We start from the raw sequence: 23,644 nt of genomic DNA, 5'->3' as shown, positions 1-23,644 counted from the left end.
CAGTTTTACGATTTTCCGATTTTTTTGATTTTTAAAATTTCATTTTTAATATGGTTGTCCTTTTCCAAGTTTCATTTCTTCGATTTTTTATTTTCTCAATTCGAGATTTTTAAATTTTTGTTTTTTTTTTAATTGTTAATTTTTCAATTTTTCCGTGTTTCGTATTTACATTTTTCGATTTCTCGATTTATTTAGTTTTTCTTTTGGCTTTTTAATTACCCGATTTTTCAGTTTCTGTATTTTTTCAAATCTTTGAATTCTCGGTTTTTAAATTTTTCGGTTTTTCAGTGTTTTTTCTTTTCGATGTATAATTTTTCAATTTTTCCGTTTCTTTTTTACAATTTCTTAATTTTTTAGTTTTCCGGTTTTCATTTTAAAATTTTTGGATTTTGATTTTTTTTTGTATTTGTGATTGTTTAATTTATATAAGTTTTTGTTTTTCGTTTTTTCAGTTTTTCACTTTCTCCATTTTTAATTAATCAAGGTTTTCTGGTTTTAATATTACAATTTTTCGATTTTTCAATTGTTTTTTCAATTATCCCGTTGTTCAATTTCTCAATTTTTTCATTTTTCAATTCAATTCAAAATTTCGGTTTGAATCAATTTGTCCTTTTCTTGAACAATTAAAAAATGACAAATCGAGAAAATGAATAAACAAAAATCGAGAATTTTAAAAATTTTATATCGAAAAATTGCAGAATTGTTCCGTTTTGTCGATTTTTTAATTTCTCGATTTTTAATTGTTTTGTTTTTGATTTTTCAGTGTTCCAATTTTTCGGTTTTTCAAAAATTCAGTTTGAATAAATTCGTCCTGTTGTTGAACAATTAAAAAATGAAAAATCGAGAATTTGAAAAACATTATATCGAAAAATTGCAGAATTGTTGCGTTTTGTCGATTTTTCAATTTCTCGATTTTTAATTGTTGCATTTTTTAAAGTTTCGGTGTTACAACTATTCGATTTTGCAAAATTTTAATTTGGTTAAAATTGGAGATCAAGAATTTGAAAACTAGCAAAATTGTTTCGTTTTTACAATTTTTCAATTTTTCGGTGTCTCAATTTTTTGGTTTCTCGATTTTCATTTTGAAATTTTTAGATTTTTCATTTTAAAATTTTTGTATACTTCATTCAGTTTTTCGATTTTTATTTTGGAGTTCTTGCATTTTTTAAGTTTTTGTTGTCGATTTTTCAAATTCTCGATTTTTATTTCGTCAGTTTTTTCAGGTTTCAATGTTATAATTTTTAGATTTGACGGTTTCTCGGTTTTTCGATTTTTACATTTTAAGATATTTTTATTTTTTGATTTTTCAATTGTTGATTTTTTACTTTCGCTATTTTTTCAACATTTCGGTATTTCAATTTTTTTTTATTGTTCAGTGTTTCATTTTTTTCAAGTTTTCAGTTTTTTTACTTTACGGTTTTTCGATGTTTATTTTGACATTCTTCAACTTTTGAATTTTACAATTTGTCGATTTTCCTATTTCTAGAAAATTTTGTTTTCCGTATTTTCTATTTTTTTTTTTATTTTTCAAATTTTCAGTTGTTTTTCAATTATCGAAGTTTTCAGTTTCTCAAGTTTTAATATTACAATTTTTAAATTTCTCGGTGTTCCAACTTTCGTTTTTTTCTATTTTTGATTTTCAATTTTGCAATTGTTCGATTTTTCTGTTTTTAAATTTTCAGTTTTTTTCATTTTTAAGGTTCAGTTTTTCCTTTTCCAATTGTTGACCTCTTAATTATTCGATTTTGAGTTTTGTTATTTTTGCAGTTCTTCGATTTCTCAATTTTTCAGTTTTACAATTTTCCGATTTTTTTGATTTTTTGAAATTTCATTTTTAATATGGTTGTCCTTTTCCAAGTTTCATTTCTTGGATTTTTTATTTTCTCAATTCGAGATTTTTAAATTCTTGTTTTTTTTATTGTTAATTCTTCAATTTTTCCGTGTTTCGTTTTTACATTTTTCGATTTCTCGATTTTTTTAGTTTTTCTTTTGGCTTTTTAGTTACCCGATTTTTCAGTTTCTGTATTTTTTCAAATCTTTGAATTCTCGGTTTTTAAATTTTTCGGTTTTTCAGTGTTTTTTCTTTTCGATGTATAATTTTTCAATTTTTCCGTTTCTTTTTTACAATTTCTTAATTTTTTAGTTTTCCGGTTTTCATTTTAAAATTTTTGGATTTTGAATTTTTTTTTTCGTATTTTTGATTGTTTAATTTATATAAGTTTTTGTTTTTCGTTTTTTCAGTTTTTCACTTTCTCCATTTTTAATTAATCAAGGTTTTCAGGTTTTAATATTACAATTTTTCGATTTTTCAATTGTTTTTTCAATTATCCCATTGTTCAATTTCTCAATTTTTTCATTTTTCGATTCAATTCAAAATTTCGGTTTGAATCAATTTGTCCTTTTCTTGAACAATTAAAAAATGACAAATCGAGAAAATGAAGAAACAAAAATTGAAAAATTTTATATCGAAAAATTGCAGAATTGTTCCTTTTTGTCGATTTTTCAATTTCTCGATTTTTAATTGTTTTGTTTTTTATTTTTCGGTGTTACAATTTTTCGGTTTTTCAAAAATTCAGTTTGAATAAATTTGTCCTGTTGTTGAACAATTAAAAAATGAAAAATCGAGAATTTGAAAAACAATATATCGAAAAATTGCAGAATTGTTGCGTTTTGTCGATTTTTCAATTTCTCGATTTTTAAGTGTTGCATTTTTTGAAGTTTCGGTGTTACAATTATTCGATTTTGCAAAATTTTAATTTGGTTAAAATTGGAAATCAAGAACTTGAAAAATAGGAAAATTGTTTCGTTTTTACAATTTTTCAATTTTTCGGTGTCTCAATTTTTTAGTTTCTCGATTTTCAGTTTGAAATTTTTAGATTTTTCATTTTAAAATTTTTGTATTCTTCATTCAGTTTTTCGATTTTTATTTTGGAGTTCTTGCATTTTTTAAGTTTTTGTTGTCGATTTTTCAAATTCTCGATTTTTATTTCGTCAGTTTTTTCAGGTTTCAATGTTATAATTTTTAGATTTGACGGTTTCTCGTTTTTTCGATTTTTACATTTTAAGATATTTTTATTTTTTGATTTTTCAATTATTGATTTTTTACTTTCGCTATTTTTTCAACATTTGGGTATTTCAATTTTTTTTTTTATTGTTCAATGTTTCATTTTTTTCAAGATTTCAGTTTTTTTATTTTACGGTTTTTCGATGTTTATTTTGACATTCTTCAACTTTTGAATTTTACAATTTGTCGATTTTCCTATTTCTAGAAAATTTTGTTTTCCGTATTTTGTATTTTTTTTTATTTTTCAAATTTTCAGTTGTTTTTCAATTATCGAAGTTTTCAGTTTCTCAAGTTTTAATAGTACAATTTTTAAATTTCTCGGTGTTCCAACTTTCGTTTTTTTCTATTTTTGATTTTCAGTTTTGCAATTGTTCGATTTTTCTGTTTTTTAAATTTTCAGTTTTTTTCATTTTTAAGGTTCAATTTTTCCTTTTCCAATTGTTGACCTCTTAATTATTCGATTTTGAGTTTTGTTATTTTTGCAGTTCTTCGATTTCTCAATTTTTCAGTTTTACAATTTTCCGATTTTTTTGATTTTTTATTTTCTCAATTCAAGAGTTTTAAATTCTTGTTTTTTTTTATTGTTAATTTTTCAATTTTTTCGTGTCTCGTTTTTACATTTTTCGATTTCTCGATTTTTTTAGTTTTTCTTTTGGCTTTTTAATTACCCGATTTTTCAGTTTCTGTATTTTTTCAAATCTTTGAATTATCGGTTTTTAAATTTTTCGGTTTTTCAGTGTTTTTTCTTTTCGATGTATAATTTTTCAATTTTTCCGTTTCTTTTTTACAATTTCTTAATTTTTTAGTTTTCCGGTTTTCATCTTAAAATCTTCAGATTTTGAATTTGTTTTTTTTTGTATTTTTGATTGTTTAATTTATATAAGTTTTTGTTTTTCGTTTTTTCAGTTTTTCATATTCTCCATTTTTAATTAATCAAGGTTTTCAGGTTTTAATATTACAATTTTTCGATTTTTCAATTGTTTTTTCAATTATCCCATTGTTCAATTTCTCAATTTTTTCATTTTCGATTTTTCAATTTTCAAATTTTTCGATATTTCAAGTTTCATTTTTTCGGTTTTTTCAAGTTTTCTTTACTTTTCCAATTCTTCGATTTCTCAATTTTTTCATTTTTCAATTCAATTCAAAATTTCGGTTTGAATCAATTTGTCCTTTTCTTGAACAATTAAAAACTGACAAATCGAGAAAATGAAGAAACGAAAATCGAGAATTTGAAAAATTTTATATTGAAAAATTGCAGAATTGTTCCTTTTTGTCGATTTTTCAATTTCTCGATTTTTAATTGATTTGTTTTTTGATTTTTCAGTGTTACAATTTTTCGGTTTTTCAAAAATTCAGTTTGAATAAATTTGTCCTGTTGTTGAACAATTAAAAAATGAAAAATCGAGAATTTGAAAAACATTATATCGAAAAAGTGCAGAATTGTTGCGTTTTGTCGATTTTTCAATTTCTCGATTTTTAATTGTTGCATTTTTTAAAGTTTCGGTGTTACAATTATTCGATTTTGCAAAATTTTAATTTGGTTAAAATTGGAAATCAAGAACTTGAAAAATAGCAAAGTTGTTTCGTTTTTACAATTTTTCAATTTTTCGGTGTCTCAATTTTTTAGTTTCTCGATTTTCATTTTGAAATTTTTAGATTTTTTATTTTAAAATTTTTGTATTCTTCATTCAGTTTTTCGATTTTTATTTTGGAGTTCTTGCATTTTTTAAGTTTTTGTTGTCGATTTTTCAAATTCTCGATTTTTATTTCGTCAATTTTTTCAGGTTTCAATGTTATAATTTTTAGATTTGTCAGTTTCTCGTTTTTTCGATTTTTACATTTTAAGATATTTTTATTTTTTGATTTTTCAATTGTGGATTTTTTACTTTCGCTACTTTTTCAACATTTCGATATTTCAATTTTTTTTTATTGTTCAATGTTTCATTTTTTTCAAGTTTTCAGTTTTTTTACTTTACGGTTTTTCGATGTTTATTTTGACATTCTTCAACTTTTGAATTTTACAATTTGTCGATTTTCCTATTTCTAGAAAATTTTGTTTTCCGTATTTTCTATTTTTTTTTTATTTTTCAAATTTTCAGTTGTTTTTCAATGATCGAAGTTTTCAGTGTCTCAAGTTTTAATATTACAATTTTTAAACTTCTCGGTGTTCCAACTTTCGTTTTTTTCTATTTTTGATTTTCAATTTTGCAATTGTTCGATTTTTCTGTTTTTTAAATTTTCAGTTTTTTTCATTTTTAAGGTTCAATTTTTCCTTTTCCAATTGTTGAGCTCTTAATTATTCGATTTTGAGTTTTGTTATTTTTGCATTTCTTCGATTTCTCAATTTTTACAATTTTCCGATTTTTTTGATTTTTTAAAATTTCATTTTTAATATGGTTGTCCTTTTCCAAGTTTCATTTCTTCGATTTTTTATTTTCTCAATTCGAGATTTTTAAATTCTTGGTTTTTTTAATTGTTAATTTTTCAATTTTTCCGTGTTTCGTTTTTACATTTTTCGATTTCTCGATTTTTTTAGTTTTTCTTTTGGCTTTTTAATTACCCGATTTTTCGGTTTCTGTATTTTTTCAAATCTTTGAATTTTCGGTTTTTAAATTTTTCGGTTTTTCAGTGATTTTTCTTTTCGATGTATAATTTTTCAATTTTTCCGTTTCTTTTTTAATATTTCTTAATTTTTTAGTTTTCCGGTTTTCATTTTAAAATTTTTGGATTTTGATTTTTTTTTTGTATTTTTGATTGTTTAATTTATATAAGTTTTTGTTTTTCGTTTTTTCAGTTTTTCACTTTCTCCATTTTTAATTAATCAAGGTTTTCAGGTTTTAATATTACAATTTTTCGATTTTTCAATTGGTTTTTCAATTATCCCATTGTTCAAATTCTCAATTTTTTCATTTTTCGATTCAATTCAAAATTTCGGTTCGAATCAATTTGTCCTTTTCTTGAACAATTAAAAAATGACAAATCGAGAAAATGAAGAAACAAAAATCGAGAATTTGAAAAATTTTATATCGAAAAATTGCAGAATTGTTCCTTTTTGTCGATTTTTCAATTTCTCGATTTTTAATTGTTTTGTTTTTTGATTTTTCAGTGTTACAATTTTTCGGTTTTTCAAAAATTCAGTTTGAATAAATTTGTCCTGTTTTTACAATTTTTCAATTTTTCGGTGTCTCAATTTTTTGGTTTCTCGATTTTCATTTTGAAATTTTTAGATTTTTCATTTTAAAATTTTTGTATTCTTCATTCAGTTTTTCGATTTTTATTTTGGAGTTCTTGCATTTTTTAAGTTTTTGTTGTCGATTTTTCAAATTCTCGATTTTTATTTCGTCAGTTTTTTCAAGTTTCAATGTTACAATTTTTAGGTTTGACAGTTTCTCGTTTTTTCGATTTTTACATTTTAAGATATTTTTTTTTTATTTTTCAATTGTTGATTTTTTACTTTCGCTATTTTTTCAACATTTCGGTATTTCAATTTTTTTTTATTGTTCAATGTTTCATTTTTTTCAAGTTTTCAGTTTTTTTACTTTACGGTTTTTCGATGTTTATTTTGACATTCTTCAACTTTTGAATTTTACAATTTGTCGATTTTCCTATTTCTAGAAAATTTTGTTTTCCGTATTTTCTTTTTTTTTTATTTTTCAAATTTTCAGTTGTTTTTCAATTATCGAAGTTTTCAGATTCTCAAGTTTTAATATTACAATTTTTAAATTTCTCGGTGTTCCAACTTTCGTTTTTTTCTATTTTTGATTTTCAATTTTGCAATTGTTCGATTTTTCTGTTTTTTAAATTTTCAGTTTTTTTCATTTTTAAGGTTCAATTTTTCCTTTTCCAATTGTTGACCTCTTAATTATTCGATTTTGAGTTTTGTTATTTTTGCAGTTCTTCGATTTCTCAATTTTTCAGTTTTACAATTTTCCGATTTTTTTGATTTTTTAAAATTTCATTTTTAATATGGTTGTCCTTTTCCAAGTTTCATTTCTTCGATTTTTTATTTTCTCAATTCGAGATTTTTAAATTCTTGTTTTTTTTAATTGTTAATTTTTCAATTTTTCCGTGTTTCGTTTTTACATTTTTACTATTTCTCGATTTTTTTAGTTTTTCTTTTGGCTTTTTAATTACCCGATTTTTCAGTTTCTGTATTTTTTCAAATCCTTGAATTCTCGGTTTTTCAGTGTTTTTTCTTTTCGATGTATAATTTTTCAAGTTTTTCGTTTCTTTTTTACACTTTCTTAATTTTTTAGTTTTCCGGTTTTCATTTTAAAATTTTTGGATTTTGAATTCTTTTTGTATTTTTGATTATATAAGTTTTTGTTTTTCGTTTTTTCAGTTTTTCACTTTCTCCATTTTTAATTAATCAAGGTTTTCAGGTTTTAATATTACAATTTTTCGATTTTTCAATTGTTTTTACAATTATCCCATTGTTCAATTTCTCAATTTTTTCATTTTTCGATTCAATTCAAAATTTCGGTTTGAATCAATTTGTCCTTTTCTTGAACAATTAAAAAATGACAAATCGAGAAAATGAAGAAACAAAACTCGAGAATTTGAAAAATTTAATATCGAAAAATTGCAGAATTGTTCCTTTTTGTCGATTTTTCAATTTCTCGATTTTTAATTGTTGCGTTTTTTAAAGTTTCGGTGTTAAAATTATTCGATTTTGCAAAATTTTAATTTGGTTAAAATTGGAAATCAAGAACTTGAAAACTAGCAAAATTGTTTCGTTTTTACAATTTTTCAATTTTTCGGTGTCTCAATTTTTTAGTTTCTCGATTTTCATTTTGAAATTTTTAGATTTTTCATTTTAAAATTTTTGTATTCTTCATTCTGCTTTTCGATTTTTATTTTGGAGTTCTTGCATTTTTTAAGTTTTTGTTGTCGATTTTTCAAATTCTCTATTTTTATTTCGTCAGTTTTTTCAGGTTTCAATGTTATAATTTTTAGATTTGACAGTTTCTCGGTTTTTCGATTCTTACATTTTAAGATATTTTAATTTTTTTTTATTTTTTGATTTTTCAATTATTGATTTTTTACTTTCGCTATTTTTTTAACATTTCGGTATTTCAATTTTTTTTTATTGTTCAATGTTTCATTTTTTTCAAGTTTTCAGTTTTTTTACTTTACGGTTTTTCGATGTTTATTTTGACATTCTTCAACTTTTGAATTTTACAATTTGTCAATTTTCCTATTTCTAGAAAATTTTGTTTTCCGTATTTTCTATTTTTTTTTATTTTTCAAATTTTCAGTTGTTTTTCAATATCGAAGTTTTCAGTTTCTCAAGTTTTAATATTACAGTTTTTAAACTTCTCGGTGTTCCAACTTTCGTTTTTTTCTATTTTTGATTTTCAATTTTGCAATTGTTCGATTTTTCTGTTTTTTAAATTTTCAGTTTTTTTCATTTTTAAGGTTCAATTTTTCCTTTTCCAATTGTTGATCTCTTAATTATTCGATTTTGAGTTTTGTTATTTTTGCAGTTCTTCGATTTCTCAATTTTTCAGTTTTACAATTTTCCGATTTTTTTGATTTTTTAAAATTTCATTTTTAATATGGTTGTCCTTTTCCAAGTTTCATTACTTCGATTTTTTATTTTCTCAATTCGAGATTTTTAAATTCTTGTTTTTTTTTTAATTGTTAATTTTTCAATTTTTCCGTGTTTCGTATTTACATTTTTCGATTTCTCGATTTTTTTAGTTTTTCTTTTGGCTTTTTAATTACTCGATTTTTCAGTTTTTGTATTTTTCAAATCTTTGAATTCTCGGTTTTTAAATTTTTCGGGTTTTCAGTGTTTTTTCTTGTCGATGTATAATTTTTCAATTTTTCCGTTTCTTTTTTACAATTTCTTAATTTTTTAGTTTTCCGGTTTTCATTTTAAAATTTTTGGATTTTGATTTTTTTTTTGTATTTTTGATTGTTTAATTTATATAAGTTTTTGTTTTCCGTTTTTTCAGTTCTTCACTTTCTCCATTTTTAATTAATCAAGGTTTTCAGGTTTTAATATTACAATTTTTCGATTTTTCAATTGTTTTTTCAATTATCCCATTGTTCAAATTCTCAATTTTTTCATTTTTCGATTCAATTCAAAATTTCGGTTCGAATCAATTTGTCCTTTTCTTGAACAATTAAAAAATGACAAATCGAGAAAATGAAGAAACAAAAATCGAGAATTTGAAAAATTTTATATCGAAAAATTGCAGAATTGTTCCTTTTTGTCGATTTTTCAATTTCTCGATTTTTAATTGTTTTGTTTTTTGATTTTTCAGTGTTACAATTTTTCGGTTTTTCAAAAATTCAGTTTGAATAAATTTGTCCTGTTTTTACAATTTTTCAATTTTTCGGTGTCTCAATTTTTTGGTTTCTCGATTTTCATTTTGAAATTTTAGATTTTTCATTTTAAAATTTTTGTATTCTTCATTCAGTTTTTCGATTTTTATTTTGGAGTTCTTGCATTTTTTAAGTTTTTGTTGTCGATTTTTCAAATTCTCTATTTTTATTTCGTCAGTTTTTTCAGGTTTCAATGTTATAATTTTTAGATTTGACAGTTTCTCGGTTTTTCGATTTTTACATTTTCAACATTTCGGTATTTCAATTTTTTTTTATTGTTCAATGTTTCATTTTTTTCAAGTTTTCAGTTTTTTTACTTTACGATTTTCGATGTTTATTTTGACGTTCTTCAACTTTTGAATTTTACAATTTGTCGATTTTCCTATTTCTAGAAAATTTTGATTTCCGTATTTTCTATTTTTTTTTTTCAAATTTTCAGTTGTTTTTCAATTATCGAAGTTTTCAGTTTCTCAAGTTTTAATATTATAATTTTTAAATTTCTCGGTGTTCCAACTTTCGTTTTTTTCTATTTTTGATTTTCAATTTTGCAATTGTTCGATTTTTCTGTTTTTTTAATTTTCAGTTTTTTTTTCATTTTTAAGGTTGAATTTTTCCTTTTCCAATTATTGTAGACCTCTTAATTAATCGATTTTGAGTTTTGTTATTTTTGCAGTTCTTCGATTTCTCAATTTTTCAGTTTTACAATTTTCCGATTTTTTTGATTTTTTAAAATTTCATTTTTAATATGGTTGTCCTTTTCCAAGTTTCATTTCTTCGATTTTTATTTTCTCAATTCGAGATTTTTAAATTTTTGTTTTTTTTAATTGTTAATTTTTCAATTTTTCCGTGTTTCGTTTTTACATGTTTCGATTTCTCGATTTTTTTAGTTTTTCTCTTGGCTTTTTAGTTACCCGATTTTTCAGTTTCTGTATTTTTTCAAATCTTTGAATTCTCGGTTTTTAAATTTTTCGGTTTTTCAGTGTTTTTTCTTTTCGATGTATAATTTTTCAATTTTTCCGTTTCTTTTTTACAATTTCTTAATTTTTTAGTTTTCCGGTTTTCATTTTAAAATTTTTGGATTTTGAATTTTTTTTGTATTTGTGATTGTTTAATTTATATAAGTTTTTGTTTTTCGTTTTTTCAGTTTTTCACTTTCTCCATTTTTAATTAATCAAGGTTTTCTGGTTTTAATATTACAATTTTTCGATTTTTCAATTGTTTTTTCAATTATCCCATTGTTCAATTTCTCAATTTTTTCATTTTTCAATTCAATTCAAAATTTCGGTTTGGATCAATTTGTCCTGTTCTTGAACAATTAAAATATGACAAATCGAGAAAATGAAGAAACAAAAATCGAGAAATTGAAAAATTTAATATCGAAAAATTGCAGAATTGTTCCTTTTTGTCGATTTTTCAATTTCTCGATTTTTAATTGTTGCATTTTTTTAAAGTTTCGGTGTTACAATTATTGGATTTTGCAAAATTTTAATTTGGTTAAAATTGGAAATCAAGAACTTGAAAAATAGCAAAATTGTTTCGTTTTTACAATTTTTCAATTTTTCGGTGTCTGAATTTTTAAGTTTCTCGATTTTCATTTTGAAATTTTTAGATTTTTCATTTTAAAATTTTTGTATTCTTCATTGTTTCAACGATACAATTTTCCGATTTTCCAATATTTTAGTTTGGATAAATTTGTTCTTTTGCTGAAAAATAAAGAAACTAAAAGTTTAAAACTCAAAAAATTGTAAAATCGAAGAACTAACAAAGCAAAAAATGAAGAATCTTTATAATTAACAAATCTGTGCCGATTAAAAAAAATGCCCCCACACAATAATAAATATAAAAACAAATCGTATGGTTTTCCCTAGATCTATGGAATTGGAAATGAACACTTGAATACACACGATGAATAATATTTGAATTTGACGTCAATTTGAATTGTACGTTTCCAAATCAAAACAAAAAGTAAAAAATAGAGCAGAAATTTTTATTTATTTTCAAAAAGGAAAACAAGAAGTATATATTTTTTCGAGTGCTGTTGGCCAGTTACTGGGGCCGACGGCTGGGTCGCCTCTGAAACAAACAGAAAAATAATCAGTTAACAAGATTATTAAGAAATCAATTAAGTTACAGAACTAAGAGAACAAAAGCACAACAAACTTCAAAATTTTCAGAACGTAATTTACATTTACAGTTATTGCTTAAAACTTCCACATAAGGTGCAAATGTTTGATCACACAAAAATTTACAAAAAACAAAAATTATTATCCAACAACTCATAAATATTATTTCTAAAATGACGGTACAGAATTTTGTTCGAAATAGTTATTTTAATCACCCTTTAAAGTAAAGAGAACGACTGACGTGCTTTACTGAAATTGCATAATTGAACTCGAATATTAACAAAAGGACTACCAACCATGACTTGAACAAACTAATGTCAAAAAATCGAAAAGTATTTAACAAAAACCGCACTCACAAAAGAGGATACTTACGAGGTGCTGCTGAGCGCCGGCGACCACCGCGGGCGCGGCGCCCCCTTGCAAAATGGAGACGCCGCGCCTCCCGATAAATACGCTTGAATACGCTCGGGCGAAAAGGTGCCCTGCTCCTCCCCGTCTTCTTCGGAGGAGGAGGCCCCGAAAAAGACATCTATTTCGATGTCATCGAAACCTATAATCATGATACAAAAACACCATTAATCATCGCTAACAACCTTAAAGAAATAAAATGAAAATTACAAGAATTTATAAAGAAAAAATTATAAAAAGAAAATATACAAACAAAAAGTTACAAACCTTCGCGAAGCAGTCGCAACCGCTCCTCCTCCTCGTACCTGGCCGGTGGATTTATGAAGCTGAAACAATCAATTTATTTTTTTTTTTTAAATAGAACCAGTAATCATACAATGTAAAATAAAATAAAAAGAAGAATGATGATGAAAATAATAGACAACTAAGCAATGTAATCATATACCAAGATGTTCATACTTTCACATTCTAGCTAAAAGGCACAGAGTAAAATGAATCGAAAATCCGCAGAAAAGCTCTCCACTAGAAAATTAAAACACTGCTCCACCCAAACCACTTGAAAAAGTTGACCGCAAACCTAAGACACCATCTGTATAGATAAAGTATCTTAAGCCTAAAATTGCGTAAATTATAGAAAAAGATGCATCCCTTGTAGCAACCAATCCGGAACGATATCGTTATCACGAAAAGACCATATGTGAAACCCTTACACGAAACTAACAAGAAACCGTGAAAGAACAGCCAATATTCAAATATCTTAAAAGTTAACAGATTTAATTACTTAATATTTCAGTAATTCTCTTAGCAATCAAATAACCAACCTCTGTAGGAAACTGATAAATAACATTAATAACATTCAAAATTTCAATTTCAGTCTTGACTTAATCAATGAATAAAAATTTTTAAATCCGAGAAATTACAGTAAAAATTTTGTTGCTTCTTTCATATTACTGTTACATCAGAACATCTACTAAAACATTAAAGAGGGGTCCTTTTCTAATAAGCGCAAAAAAAAAAAAACTCAGTCGCCGGTCATCATACCGCGAGAAAGCTCCGGGTGACCGTCCGCATTCGATTCAATAAGAATTCGCTTCTGAATATACGACATGCATACGCACAAGAACAGAATACTAGCAAACAATTCGGGAATGAAACGACTAAACTAAGGAAATCAAATTATAACTAAAATATTGCGGAAATACAAAAAACAATGTAGAGAAAGAAGTATTGTACGACGAAAGAAAAAGCTCACACTCAGCACCTGTTCACAAAAACGGAGAATAATAACAAATCGCAAACGCAATGGTAAATTACTATGTTACGGCAGTTTTAAGTTAAATAAGTCTAGTTAGTACAATAGGAATAAGAAATAGAAAAGAATAGTTAATTAAGTTAAGCGCTACGTAATTTAAAAAATCATTAAGCGGGACAAATCAAAATAATAATTAATCGGGTTTGTTTACGTTCAAGAGAAAATTTTAAGTATAGCGATAACTCGCGCCACCTAGTAAGGGGTAGCGCACTTATGGTAAGGGTTAAAGACGTTCATGCGCGCAGAGAAGACCTCTGCACATACATAAAGAATTCGTCGGTAAAACTGAAAATGTGATGCACGTTTCGTCTTTAACAAATATAATTACAATCAACCAAAATAAAATTATGAAGGAAAAACTAGTCAATTTCATGGAACTGAATACGAGTAGTCAATTATCTCCAGAGTGTCCCTATTAAAAATATACTCACGTCGTCTTCGTCCTCATCCGACGTTTCGCTCTCCTCTAAAACCACTTCAGACACGCACTCCTCCCCGTTCATCTTCTGCTCAATCAAGCTCGCATCTTTAATATTCTCATTTTTGATTGGCTGGTTTTTGATATTTTTCGCCCTATACGCGTACCGCAACGTAATTATGGTGTCTTCATAGTTAACACTCGCGGGCCCGATGTTCGCTATCATTATCGTTCTACTGTTGCCCCCCAGCGAGTCCTGGAGCAACCTCGTCAACTTCGAGTCTCTATAGGGGATGTGCGCCGAATTTTCTGCTAGAGCATAGATGACATTGCCTAAACTTGAAAGCGCATTATTGATCTTGGTCGCTTCCTTGAACCTCTCCCCAGTGGCCCCCGTCTTTGCTTGCCTCTCACTGCCCGCCAGATCCACCAAGTTCAATTTGCCGACTTTGACCGACTTGGAGTGATGCTCGGCCATTTCTACGACGATCTGAAAGATGGCGTGCGATCTTGAACTGTTTTGGTTCATGTTAGTGGCGCCACTGGTTCGGTTTTTATTGCCTTGGCGCATGGCGCGCATCATGTCGTCGGCGCTTTGGCAAATTTGGGAGTGGAGGTGGGTCACGCAGCTCCAGGGACTTCCAATTCTTCATTTTCAAGAGGTCTCTATAAAACATAATAGTAGGCTTTGGTTAAATGTCATTCAGTGTAATTTTTTTTTTTCGAACAATGTCAAACATAGTGGGCTTTGCGTAAACGTCATTCTAGTACTGTCACCTTTTACAACAGTCGGGTTTGTTTTACCTTTTTTTTCTTAATATACATAGCCATCTTTTGACAACAAGAAACTTAGAACATAGTTAAAATGGTACATTTTTGTAGTTAATCAACTTAAATCCTCCGCTTTTCTTCTACAACTTCTTTAAATACGGCAAAAGTTGAACATCAAAGTTACTATCAACGGCAACTAGACAACGGAGTTTATAAACGACAATTTTCTGCTCTAAAAGTAACATCAGTGGGAACTTCAACGTCAACAACAAGATTATAAATCCCACTTGAGTCCGATTTAATCGCAGCACACTAAAGTACGTTGTCGAGGGGTAATCGAAAATAAAATTACTCATAGTTGGCCGTGCCTGTCAAACTTCGGGTGGTACTACTGCCGTCAGTTTGACAAAAAGAATCTCAACATCAACCAAATCATAAGTCAGACGTGTCAATTCCAGAGCACAGTTCCTACCATGATTTGTAACCAATGTTCAGAAACAAACAAAAACAGCGACTCTGACGATATCGTCAGAGTGGTTTTTGACTGTTGGTAATATTACCAACAGTCAAAAACCACAAGAACCCGTTTTTCTCAATGTCTACGACATGTATAAACTGAATGAATACACTAGCAACATTGGGTTCGGGGTATTCCATTCGGGAGTTGAAGTTTATGGAAGAGAATATGGTTATGGGGGCCACCACCACAATTACAGTGGAGTTTTTGATATGAAACCCGGAAATGAACAAATTCTCGGCGACTTTTTTAACATGAGAGGCCACCTACAATTTAGACAGACCATTCACATAGGGTATACAAGTTTCATTTTGGAAGAAGTAGAGATGATAAAAAATCGACTGGGAAGAAAATTCCGAGGAAATAAATACAACTTGATTAGTAACAACTGCAACCACTTTTCTGGAGCCTTTACAAAAATTCTGTGTAAGAAGAACATCCCTGGATGGGTCAACCGTTTATTTATTTATTTATTTATTTATTTATTTAATACAAAGTAATCCCACAGGCATTAGCCCAATTATTGGATTACATCACTAATAGGTAGGTAAACAGTAATAGTAATAATAACGATGAACAGCGCAAAATAGATAGTAAATACTCAATTAAATTTCCATAGTTTCAAAGATAAGCTTAATCTGACTAATGCTAGTAAAAAAAATGTCGATTTTGTGACCAATAAAGGAGTAGTTCCTAATAGCCTGATAAAGAGGGGAGGCCTTCATGATGTTAGTTCTCGGTGCTGCGATTTCAAATAGATTAGTATTCCGAAAACGTGCTGTTACTGTCCGAAACTTTAACATACTCAGTAACTGTGGGCAATCTATGTAGGAACGCACTAAATAAACCAGCATTAAAACAGAGTCCACCATTCTTCTTCTCTGAAGACTGTGTAATTCAAACCTTTTTAGAAGTAGGTCATGTGGAAAACCTTGATTCGGATAAACCCCATCAATCCTGTAGGCAAGGTATTTTAGGAAACGCCTTTGAATTTTTTCGATGTTAGAAACATGAATGTCATAAATAGAGCTCCAGATTCTAGATGCGTACTCCAACTTGGATCTTACGAAAGCAAGATACAAACCTTTTAATGCAACAATATCGTCGATTTCTTTTGAGTGTCGAATGACAAATCCTAACGATTTAAATGCCTTATCAGTAATTATGTATGTTAATGTGATCAACAAAATTCAATTTTGTATTAAACGTAACTCCCAAGTCACGAATTAAAGATTTACGTTTTATGACGTTATTGTCAAAACAGTAATCGTAATGAGTGTTGTTGATAATTTTGGAAAAGGACATTACATAACACTTATCACCATTGATGCAAAAGAAATTCTCCTGGCACCAATTAGAAATAATGTCAAGATTATTCTGAAGCCTGTCACAATCTTCGAACAATTTAATCTCTACAAAAATTTTCAAATCATCAGCAAACATTAAACAGTCGACTGTTAAGTACTTCGTTATATCATTGATATACATATTAAAAAGCAGAGGACCCAAAACAGAGCCCTGAGGAACACCTGAAGTTTGAGCATAAGAGTAAGAGTCGAAACCATTTAATGAAACATACTGAGATCTACCAAATAAGTATGATTTAATTAAGGCGATAAGAGAGTCTGATAATCCAAAGCTTGAGAGTTTACGGAGCAATGTATGGTGGTCAATGCGGTCAAAGGCCTTGGAAAAATCTATATAAATACAGTCAACTTGCCCTCGTCGATCTAAAACTTCAGATATAAATTGAGAAAATATTGTGAGATTAGTGACTGTCGACCGACCTTTCATGAAACCATGCTGCTTAGTTGTTATCATATTGGAGACGTGAGAATAAATAATATGATGGAGAATATATTCAAACACTTTAGCGAAATTGTTAATTATGCTTATAGGACGATAATTAGATATATCAGAACGATTTCCAGCCTTAAAAATAGGTGAGACACGTGAAACCTTCCACAGATCAGGAAATTGTGATGTTTGAAGAATTAAGTTAAAAATCAAAGTCAAGGGTCCGGCAAGTAGTATGGCACAGTCCTTTAAAAGAAAAGAGGGTATGGAATCAGGACCAGCAGTCATTGATGGCTTCAATCTCTTTAAAGCTTTCTGAACAACGGATTCACTAAACTGAGGTACATGCAGCATATTGATATTTAATGCTGACAAGCCTTGATCACCGATATCTTTAGCAGGAGATGTATTATGAATGAATGTTTTGGTAAAGAAATTTGCAAATGAATTAACAATTTGCAATGGGCTTTCAACGTTGTAGTTATTGTAGGTCATTACGGCCGGGATTGAGATATCGTTATTTTTGGCTTTAAGAAAATCCCAGAATTTTTTCGGATCAGATTTTATATTTCTACTGACATTTCTAATATAATTAGTGTACGCAATTTTAACCATTTTCTTTATTCTGGCCCTAATTGACTTAAAGTCATTGTAATCCGATTCAGATTTAGTACGCCTGCAGTTTCGCCAAAGTCGATTTTTTCTTTTCAACAAATTAATAATTGTGATGTTATACCATAACGGATATTTATTAGTTCGTCTTTGTTTCATCGGCACATGTTTATTAAAAATTGAAGTAAGATGATCATTCAATTGACTGACTGCAACATTGGGATCTCTAATACCGTTTAAAAAACCAAAGTCTAACTGGCGAATCTCGTCATATAAGAGAAATAAGTTCGCTTTTCTGAAATTATAGATCAAATTTGACTTGACTCCCAAAGGAACGGATTTCAACTTCGAAGTCGACAGAGTAAATTCTAAGGGTGGATGATAAGAATCAATTTTTGTGACAGGAACTTCAGATTTATTAATTTTTAGATGTAGATTAGAGATTATAAGATCTAATAATACGTTATTGCAGTTGACTACATCATTGTACTGGCTAAGTTCATAAAAATTCATAAAGTTTAGAAGAGCTGAGACTTTACTATTATCGGTAGCATTGATTTGACTAATTTCATAAAATTCAGGAATATTAAAATCACCGAGTATTATTATTTTAGCATTATAGAGACAATTTAACGCCATTAAACAGTTAAAAAATAAAAGATATTCATCCAGATGACATTTAGGTGGTATATAAACTAAAATCAGGTAAAAGAGTAACCCGACCGTGTCTCCACACTTCATAATTATCATATGTCAAAATTTTTTAGCTTACAAAAGTCATCATTAATTGTACAAATATCAATCTGGACAGCATTCAAGTTTTTACGAGTTGCTATCAGTACACCTTCGCCACGTGTTCTAGAAGTTTCACTAAAGTTACGATCAGCCCTAAAAACATTAAAGTAGTTTGTATCAAAAATTTCACGGTCGTTGACATTCGAACATAACCATGTTTCGGTAAATGCAAAAATATCATGTTCCATACTAATACTAGAAGTTAAAACCTCAATAAGTTTGGTATTCAAACCTCGCACATTTTGATAATAAATATCAATATTTTTAAGACGATGGTGTATTTCTGTACGATGTGCAGGAACGGTCGACTTTGACATTAATTGCTATTCTAAACTTAAGATGTTGTGTTTAAAATCAGAAACAGCTCTTTGATACATACGACAATTCTTTATAGATCCGAAGCGGCATGATCTGCTGGTAATTTTTCCGACTGGGTGGAATTCCATATAGTACAGTTTATGCAACACAGAGTTTCACTTTTGCACTGATTCAAAGAATGTTCCTGTGAACACCTGGGACAAGTTGGTTTTCGGAATGAACATTGTTTTGATAAGTGATTAAATAGCCAAACAATAATCAAGACCAACAATAAGGTGACCACTGTGTAAAATACTCTTATATGCCGCATTATCAACTTGGATTAACGCTTGCTGTTTTCGTTGTTGTCATTGCTTCTTTTACTTTTAATTTGTGTGAAATTAATTATATCACAGTCTTGACTACCAGGAAACAAATGTTTATTTTGCACCACTGTATAATTAGACAAAGTACCATTTTTGTACAAATCTTCAGAGGTAAAACCGACTATTCTGAGACGAGGTTTGAGCTTGGGTAATTCTTTAACAACGTAATTTTCACTCAGTTTATCAGTAGCTATGTTAGATATTTTGGTTGCATCTTCCTGATTGATGCATTTGATAATTAGGCTGCCATTTTTACCTGGCTTTGTATCGGAAAAAGTAACTCCAGCAGTAACCGGATCAACAGCTTGTAAAACATCAGTTTTTGTGACCGCAATATTTTGATTTTGATTTTTGGGTAGTAACATTACTGAAGCCACTTTACTATTATTTGCAACAGCCGCATATGAAGTTTTGGTATTGCCAAATTCGACAGTACCTGTATTACCCGAACAAGAATCCTTGAGTTCCTGAAATTTTGTATTTAAACAATCTAATAATTCCTTTTTAAACGCTTGTAATTGAGAATTAATAGCTACCGATTGATTATCCATAAAACTATCAACCTTAACATGCAACGATTGAACATCGGTATTTAAAGACGCAGTGGTTTCACTAATATTTTGTAAATAAGTTTTATCATACATGTTAGACACAAGTTTGCACGAATCACATAAATACAACAAATTTCTACTCTTTTCAAGCAACTTAAATTCTGCATCTGATAAATTAACACAAGAGTAGTGGAACCATCTGTTACAGACGCCTTCGCAACCCACAAGGCCATCCCTTTTAGAGGATTTGCACTTACTACAACCGGACATTATTCAACCATATCATACATTTGCAACAAACAATAATAACAGTGGGTTAGATGAAATATAAATACACAAAATTATCACTGGAATAAGTTTTTTTAGCAACGATAAAATAAAAGCGCTGCACAGTGATAACACCCGATGATAAAAAAAAAACAATGATACTATCTATATCACTCCTAGAATCGATCATACAGGGACAATACTTTTATATTATACTCCTATTGTTTATAATTTATAACTAACCTTATAGTTGGTATATTGGCAGTGATGAACGTGATATTCCACTTGCTGTCGGTACCAGTGATGAAGTGATATTCCACTTGCTGTCGGTACCTTTGATCTCGGCGGGGCGTGCGCATTACAGTTTAAAAAAACGGGCCCCTAGCGCATGCCGTATTGCCGCTTAGTACCTTCGTCGTAGTTGCCACATCGCCAACAAATCTTTGTAACGCATCCCGAGTCCCAAAATGATAAGTATCAATTTTACTGTATGGGCCGGACCACGAGTAAGCATACGGTATTTGTGCATAAGAACATTCAGGACTGCCAACTTCGAAAAACAGTTGGCCTGAAGAAATCCCTAAGCCTAGTGTCATTACAAAAAGGCGGGAAAGGCAAAAGATCATTAATTGCTGTCACTATAGTCTGAACGCGCTTTTTCTATATTCTTCCAGAATGGAATCCATAAAGTGTTCTGTCTGTGACAAACAATTTAATTTTGTTACTTCCAGGAATAGACATTTTAGGCGTTTTCACCGTGATCAAAGTGTTGGTGGGATTTGCAAAACAAAGATTTTTTGTCCAATGTGTGGGGATGAACCAGAGAGAAATTTGAAATCCCATGAAGAACTCAAAACTCATCTTGAAATAAAGCATAATATAACATTAGAGGTAGAAGAATTGATACTAAGTCATGAAGATTTTAAAAATTGGATTTGCGAAGAACGAAGAGATGTTAAATATATTAGTCGAAAGCAAAAGAAAGATGTGCGTTACCCCTATCAGCTGATATATTATAACTGCAACAGAAGCTACAATGGTACATTATTATTGTAATTTGTTAAGAATATATTGTATTATTGGACATTTTATGCTATGAAAGTAAAGCATTTAAGAGATTTCCAAAGGCAGGGGGTAGCAAGAAAATCTGTGGTACTTGTCCATCAAGAATCACTGCAAAAATTTTTGATGAAGGTATGTTATCTATGTGCACACTTTACTGTATATTAACTGCATCAATTGTTTATAGGAACAGTGAAAATTAAATATATAAAAACACATGTAGGACATGAAGATGAGCTGAGATATCAAGGGTTGACAAAAAATGAAAAACAAGAAATTTATTCAAAATTGAAGAATGAAGTATGTAAAAAGAGAATATTAGAAGATGCTCGGACCATTAAAGGGACTAAATTGGAAAGACTACACTTATTAACAAAAATGGATTTGAGAAACATGAGTCGAAGTTTATCAAAAACTAGAAATGCTGATGATATGGCTGCAACAACAATAAAGGTTTTGCATGAATGGAATCAAAGTGGCCAAAATTATGGATTTTTATTTAAACAAATTGGTAATGTATATGATTATTATTTTGTTAGCATGTGGTTTTTTACAATTAGGTAAAATTTTTGTTTAAAATCTGTGAATTAAGAGAAATATTCATGCATGTAGATTGTAGTTGGTGGTGTTGGTTGTTTAGCACATGCTTAGCTTGGCTTGTAGGGGAAAGGCATTCCATTCTTAGAGATGAAGATTTTGCAGTGGGCTTTATGAACCAGGTGATGGAATCTAAATTGAAACAATTCACAAATATTATTTGTATGGATGGGACGCACAACACAAATATTAGAGGATGGGAGTTAACAACAGTTTTAGTTAAAGATGATAGGGGTGTTGGTTTTCCCGTTGCATTTTTAGTGTCTAGTAGAAAAGATCAGTTAATTTTTGAAATTTTTTTAGATGCTTTAAAGAAAAAAGTTGGTGAAAAATTATGTCCCACCTATTTTATGACAGATGATGACCCAAAATATTATAATGCATGGATAAACGTTATGGAAACAAAACCAAGACATTTATTGTGTAGTTGGCACATTATAAAAAATTGGAACATTCAAGGCAAAGCAAAATTAAAAAATACAGAATTGAAGAAAAATATGAAGACCGAGATGGGAAAAATTTTAAAGGAAACAAATGAAGATAAATTTAAAGAGCTATACAACAGTTATTTTCAGATACTTTTTGAAGCGGGGGAAATTAATTTTTTGAATTATTTAAAAAAACATTATTTTCAGAATATGGAACGTATTAAAATGTGGGCTCACTGTTACAGACTAAATGCTGGGATCAATACAAATATGGCAATTGAAAGTCTGAACAAATTTATTAAATATGATGAGTTGAATAAGAAGAGAAATAAATAATACAATAGAGAAGTTATTGGATATGTTAGACAGAGTAGTGGAAGACAAGGAATGGAACAGAATAATAGAAACAGAAAGACCTTCTACAGAAACGTATCAAAGCAGAATTGTAAGAGACAGACATAGAAAAGCAGAAAATTTACAAAATATGGTGGAGGAAGTTGGTTTTGGAGAGTTTTCAGTAAGATCTAATTCCAATAAGATTTATAAGGTTGTGTATGGAGACAGAGTGTGTAGAAATGATTGTAGGCTCATGTATTGTGTAGTTTGCCAAATCTGTTTGCATCATTACAAATGTCAGTGTCCTGAATTTATGGTAAAAAATAATTTATGCAAGCACATGCATATGGTTGCTTTGTTTGAAAGGGAACGGTATGAATGTGGGTTAGGGCAGACTAAAGACACTTTTACAGATATAGAAGAACATAATTATTGCAAGAGAGTATTAATGGAAACAGAAAATGAACACAATTATTGTGATATGCAGAAAAATGAAGAAGTAAAAATGTTAATAGAAAATAATCAGCAAACACCGTTGCCATTGGATGATGAAACTTTTCGAAAATTAAAGCAGGAGTCACTTAATAATACTTTGAATGCACTTAACATAGATGATTTTAAAGAACTTATGAGCAATATCGATGGATGGTTAAGAAAAAAAAACGAGAAGAATTTAACAAAGAAAAGAGTGCAAGAGACGCAGCAATATTATCCCGTAAGTGAACAAATATGAAGCAACATTATTATGAACTGATTGGTTACAGAAACACTAGAGAAATGAGTGGATTTTTGTGACATGGGTTATTAATAGGTCCTCATAGAATCACCTTTATAAATAATAGGATGAGAATTTTATTTCTACAATTTAGTAATTATAATTTTTATTACTGCTACTATTACTATGTATTTTTCTGTTAGGTAAAGATGAATTCTGTTGTTGTATTTTTTGTTGATTCAGATTATTTCTATAAAGCAAATACAATTTTTTTACAAATACATTTTTATTTTACGCGTTTTTTGTATGTTACGCTTGATTGAAAATAGCACATTAATTAATAAAAAAACTAAAGTCGTATTATTAAGTTTCATTATGTTGGGTAAAAGACGCAACAATCATTGTTATAGAAGTAGGCTTAGAGAATGTTGTTAGATACGTAAGAGATTAGAATAAACAAATAATTGTAGAAGCTGGTTTTATTAATATTCTAAAACCAATATAAAACATGGCGCAGTCGTTGTAGTAGTTTGATGAACGAATAGTTATAGTTGAAGAAAATGGATATCAAACCGCCGAGAAAGTTTAGTTTTGAAGGAAATGTGCAGGAAAATTTCACAAAATTTATACGTCAATTTGAAGTTTATATGTTGGCAAGTGGTGGAAGCCTAAAAGAGGATCCAGTAAAAATTGCCATACTCCTTAATGTATTGGGAGAAGAGGGTATTGAAATATACAGTAACTTTGAGTTGACAGACGCACAGAAGAAAGTATATAAAACGGTCGTGGAAGAGTTTATGAAGTATGTTAATCCTAGGAAAAGCATAGTCTATGAAAGATTCTTGTTTTACAATC

At 28.7% G+C, this 23,644-nt stretch overlaps 2 protein-coding genes across 6 annotated transcripts; one reads left to right on the top strand and one right to left on the bottom strand.

Moving 5' to 3' along the window:
- Positions 1-11,370: 11,370 nt before the first annotated feature.
- On the bottom strand, positions 11,371-20,750 carry LOC135136258 (kinesin-like protein Klp68D). Of its 2 annotated transcripts, none has more exons than XM_064065460.1 (4): positions 19,895-20,750; positions 12,196-12,254; positions 11,893-12,070; positions 11,371-11,470 (listed from the first exon to the last, which is right to left on the bottom strand). In XM_064065460.1, the coding sequence occupies exons 1-4, from the start codon at positions 20,008-20,010 to the stop codon at positions 11,395-11,397; spliced, it is 429 nt and encodes a 142-aa protein (XP_063921530.1). In that variant the 5' UTR covers positions 20,011-20,750; the 3' UTR covers positions 11,371-11,394. The 2 variants fall into 2 exon arrangements, with proteins under 2 accessions (XP_063921530.1, XP_063921528.1); XM_064065458.1 differs by lacking the exon at positions 11,371-11,470 and adding an exon at positions 13,672-14,324 and having other exon boundaries at positions 11,977-12,070; positions 19,895-19,985.
- On the top strand, positions 20,739-23,068 carry LOC135136257 (uncharacterized). 4 transcript variants are annotated; one of them, XR_010281685.1, is made up of 4 exons: positions 20,739-20,845; positions 20,901-21,224; positions 21,416-22,789; positions 22,839-23,068. XR_010281685.1 is itself a non-coding variant. In XM_064065456.1 (4 exons), exons 3-4 carry the CDS (start codon positions 22,097-22,099, stop codon positions 22,845-22,847), a joined length of 702 nt encoding a protein of 233 aa, XP_063921526.1. In that variant the 5' UTR covers positions 20,739-20,845; positions 20,901-21,224; positions 21,614-22,096; the 3' UTR covers positions 22,848-23,068. The 4 variants fall into 4 exon arrangements, 3 of the variants coding, with proteins under 3 accessions (XP_063921526.1, XP_063921525.1, XP_063921527.1); XM_064065456.1 differs by having other exon boundaries at positions 21,614-22,789; XM_064065455.1 differs by having other exon boundaries at positions 21,377-22,789.
- Positions 23,069-23,644: the final 576 nt, after the last annotated feature.

This window comes from Zophobas morio, unplaced genomic scaffold (assembly GCF_036711695.1).
Source record: "Zophobas morio isolate AGI-343-1 ecotype UQ-CSIRO unplaced genomic scaffold, CSIRO_AGI_Zmor_V1 ptg000026l, whole genome shotgun sequence".
NCBI lineage: Eukaryota > Metazoa > Arthropoda > Insecta > Coleoptera > Tenebrionidae > Zophobas > Zophobas morio.
The sequence above is the reverse complement of the archived record's forward strand: the minus strand, read 5'-3'. Positions and strand labels throughout refer to the sequence as shown.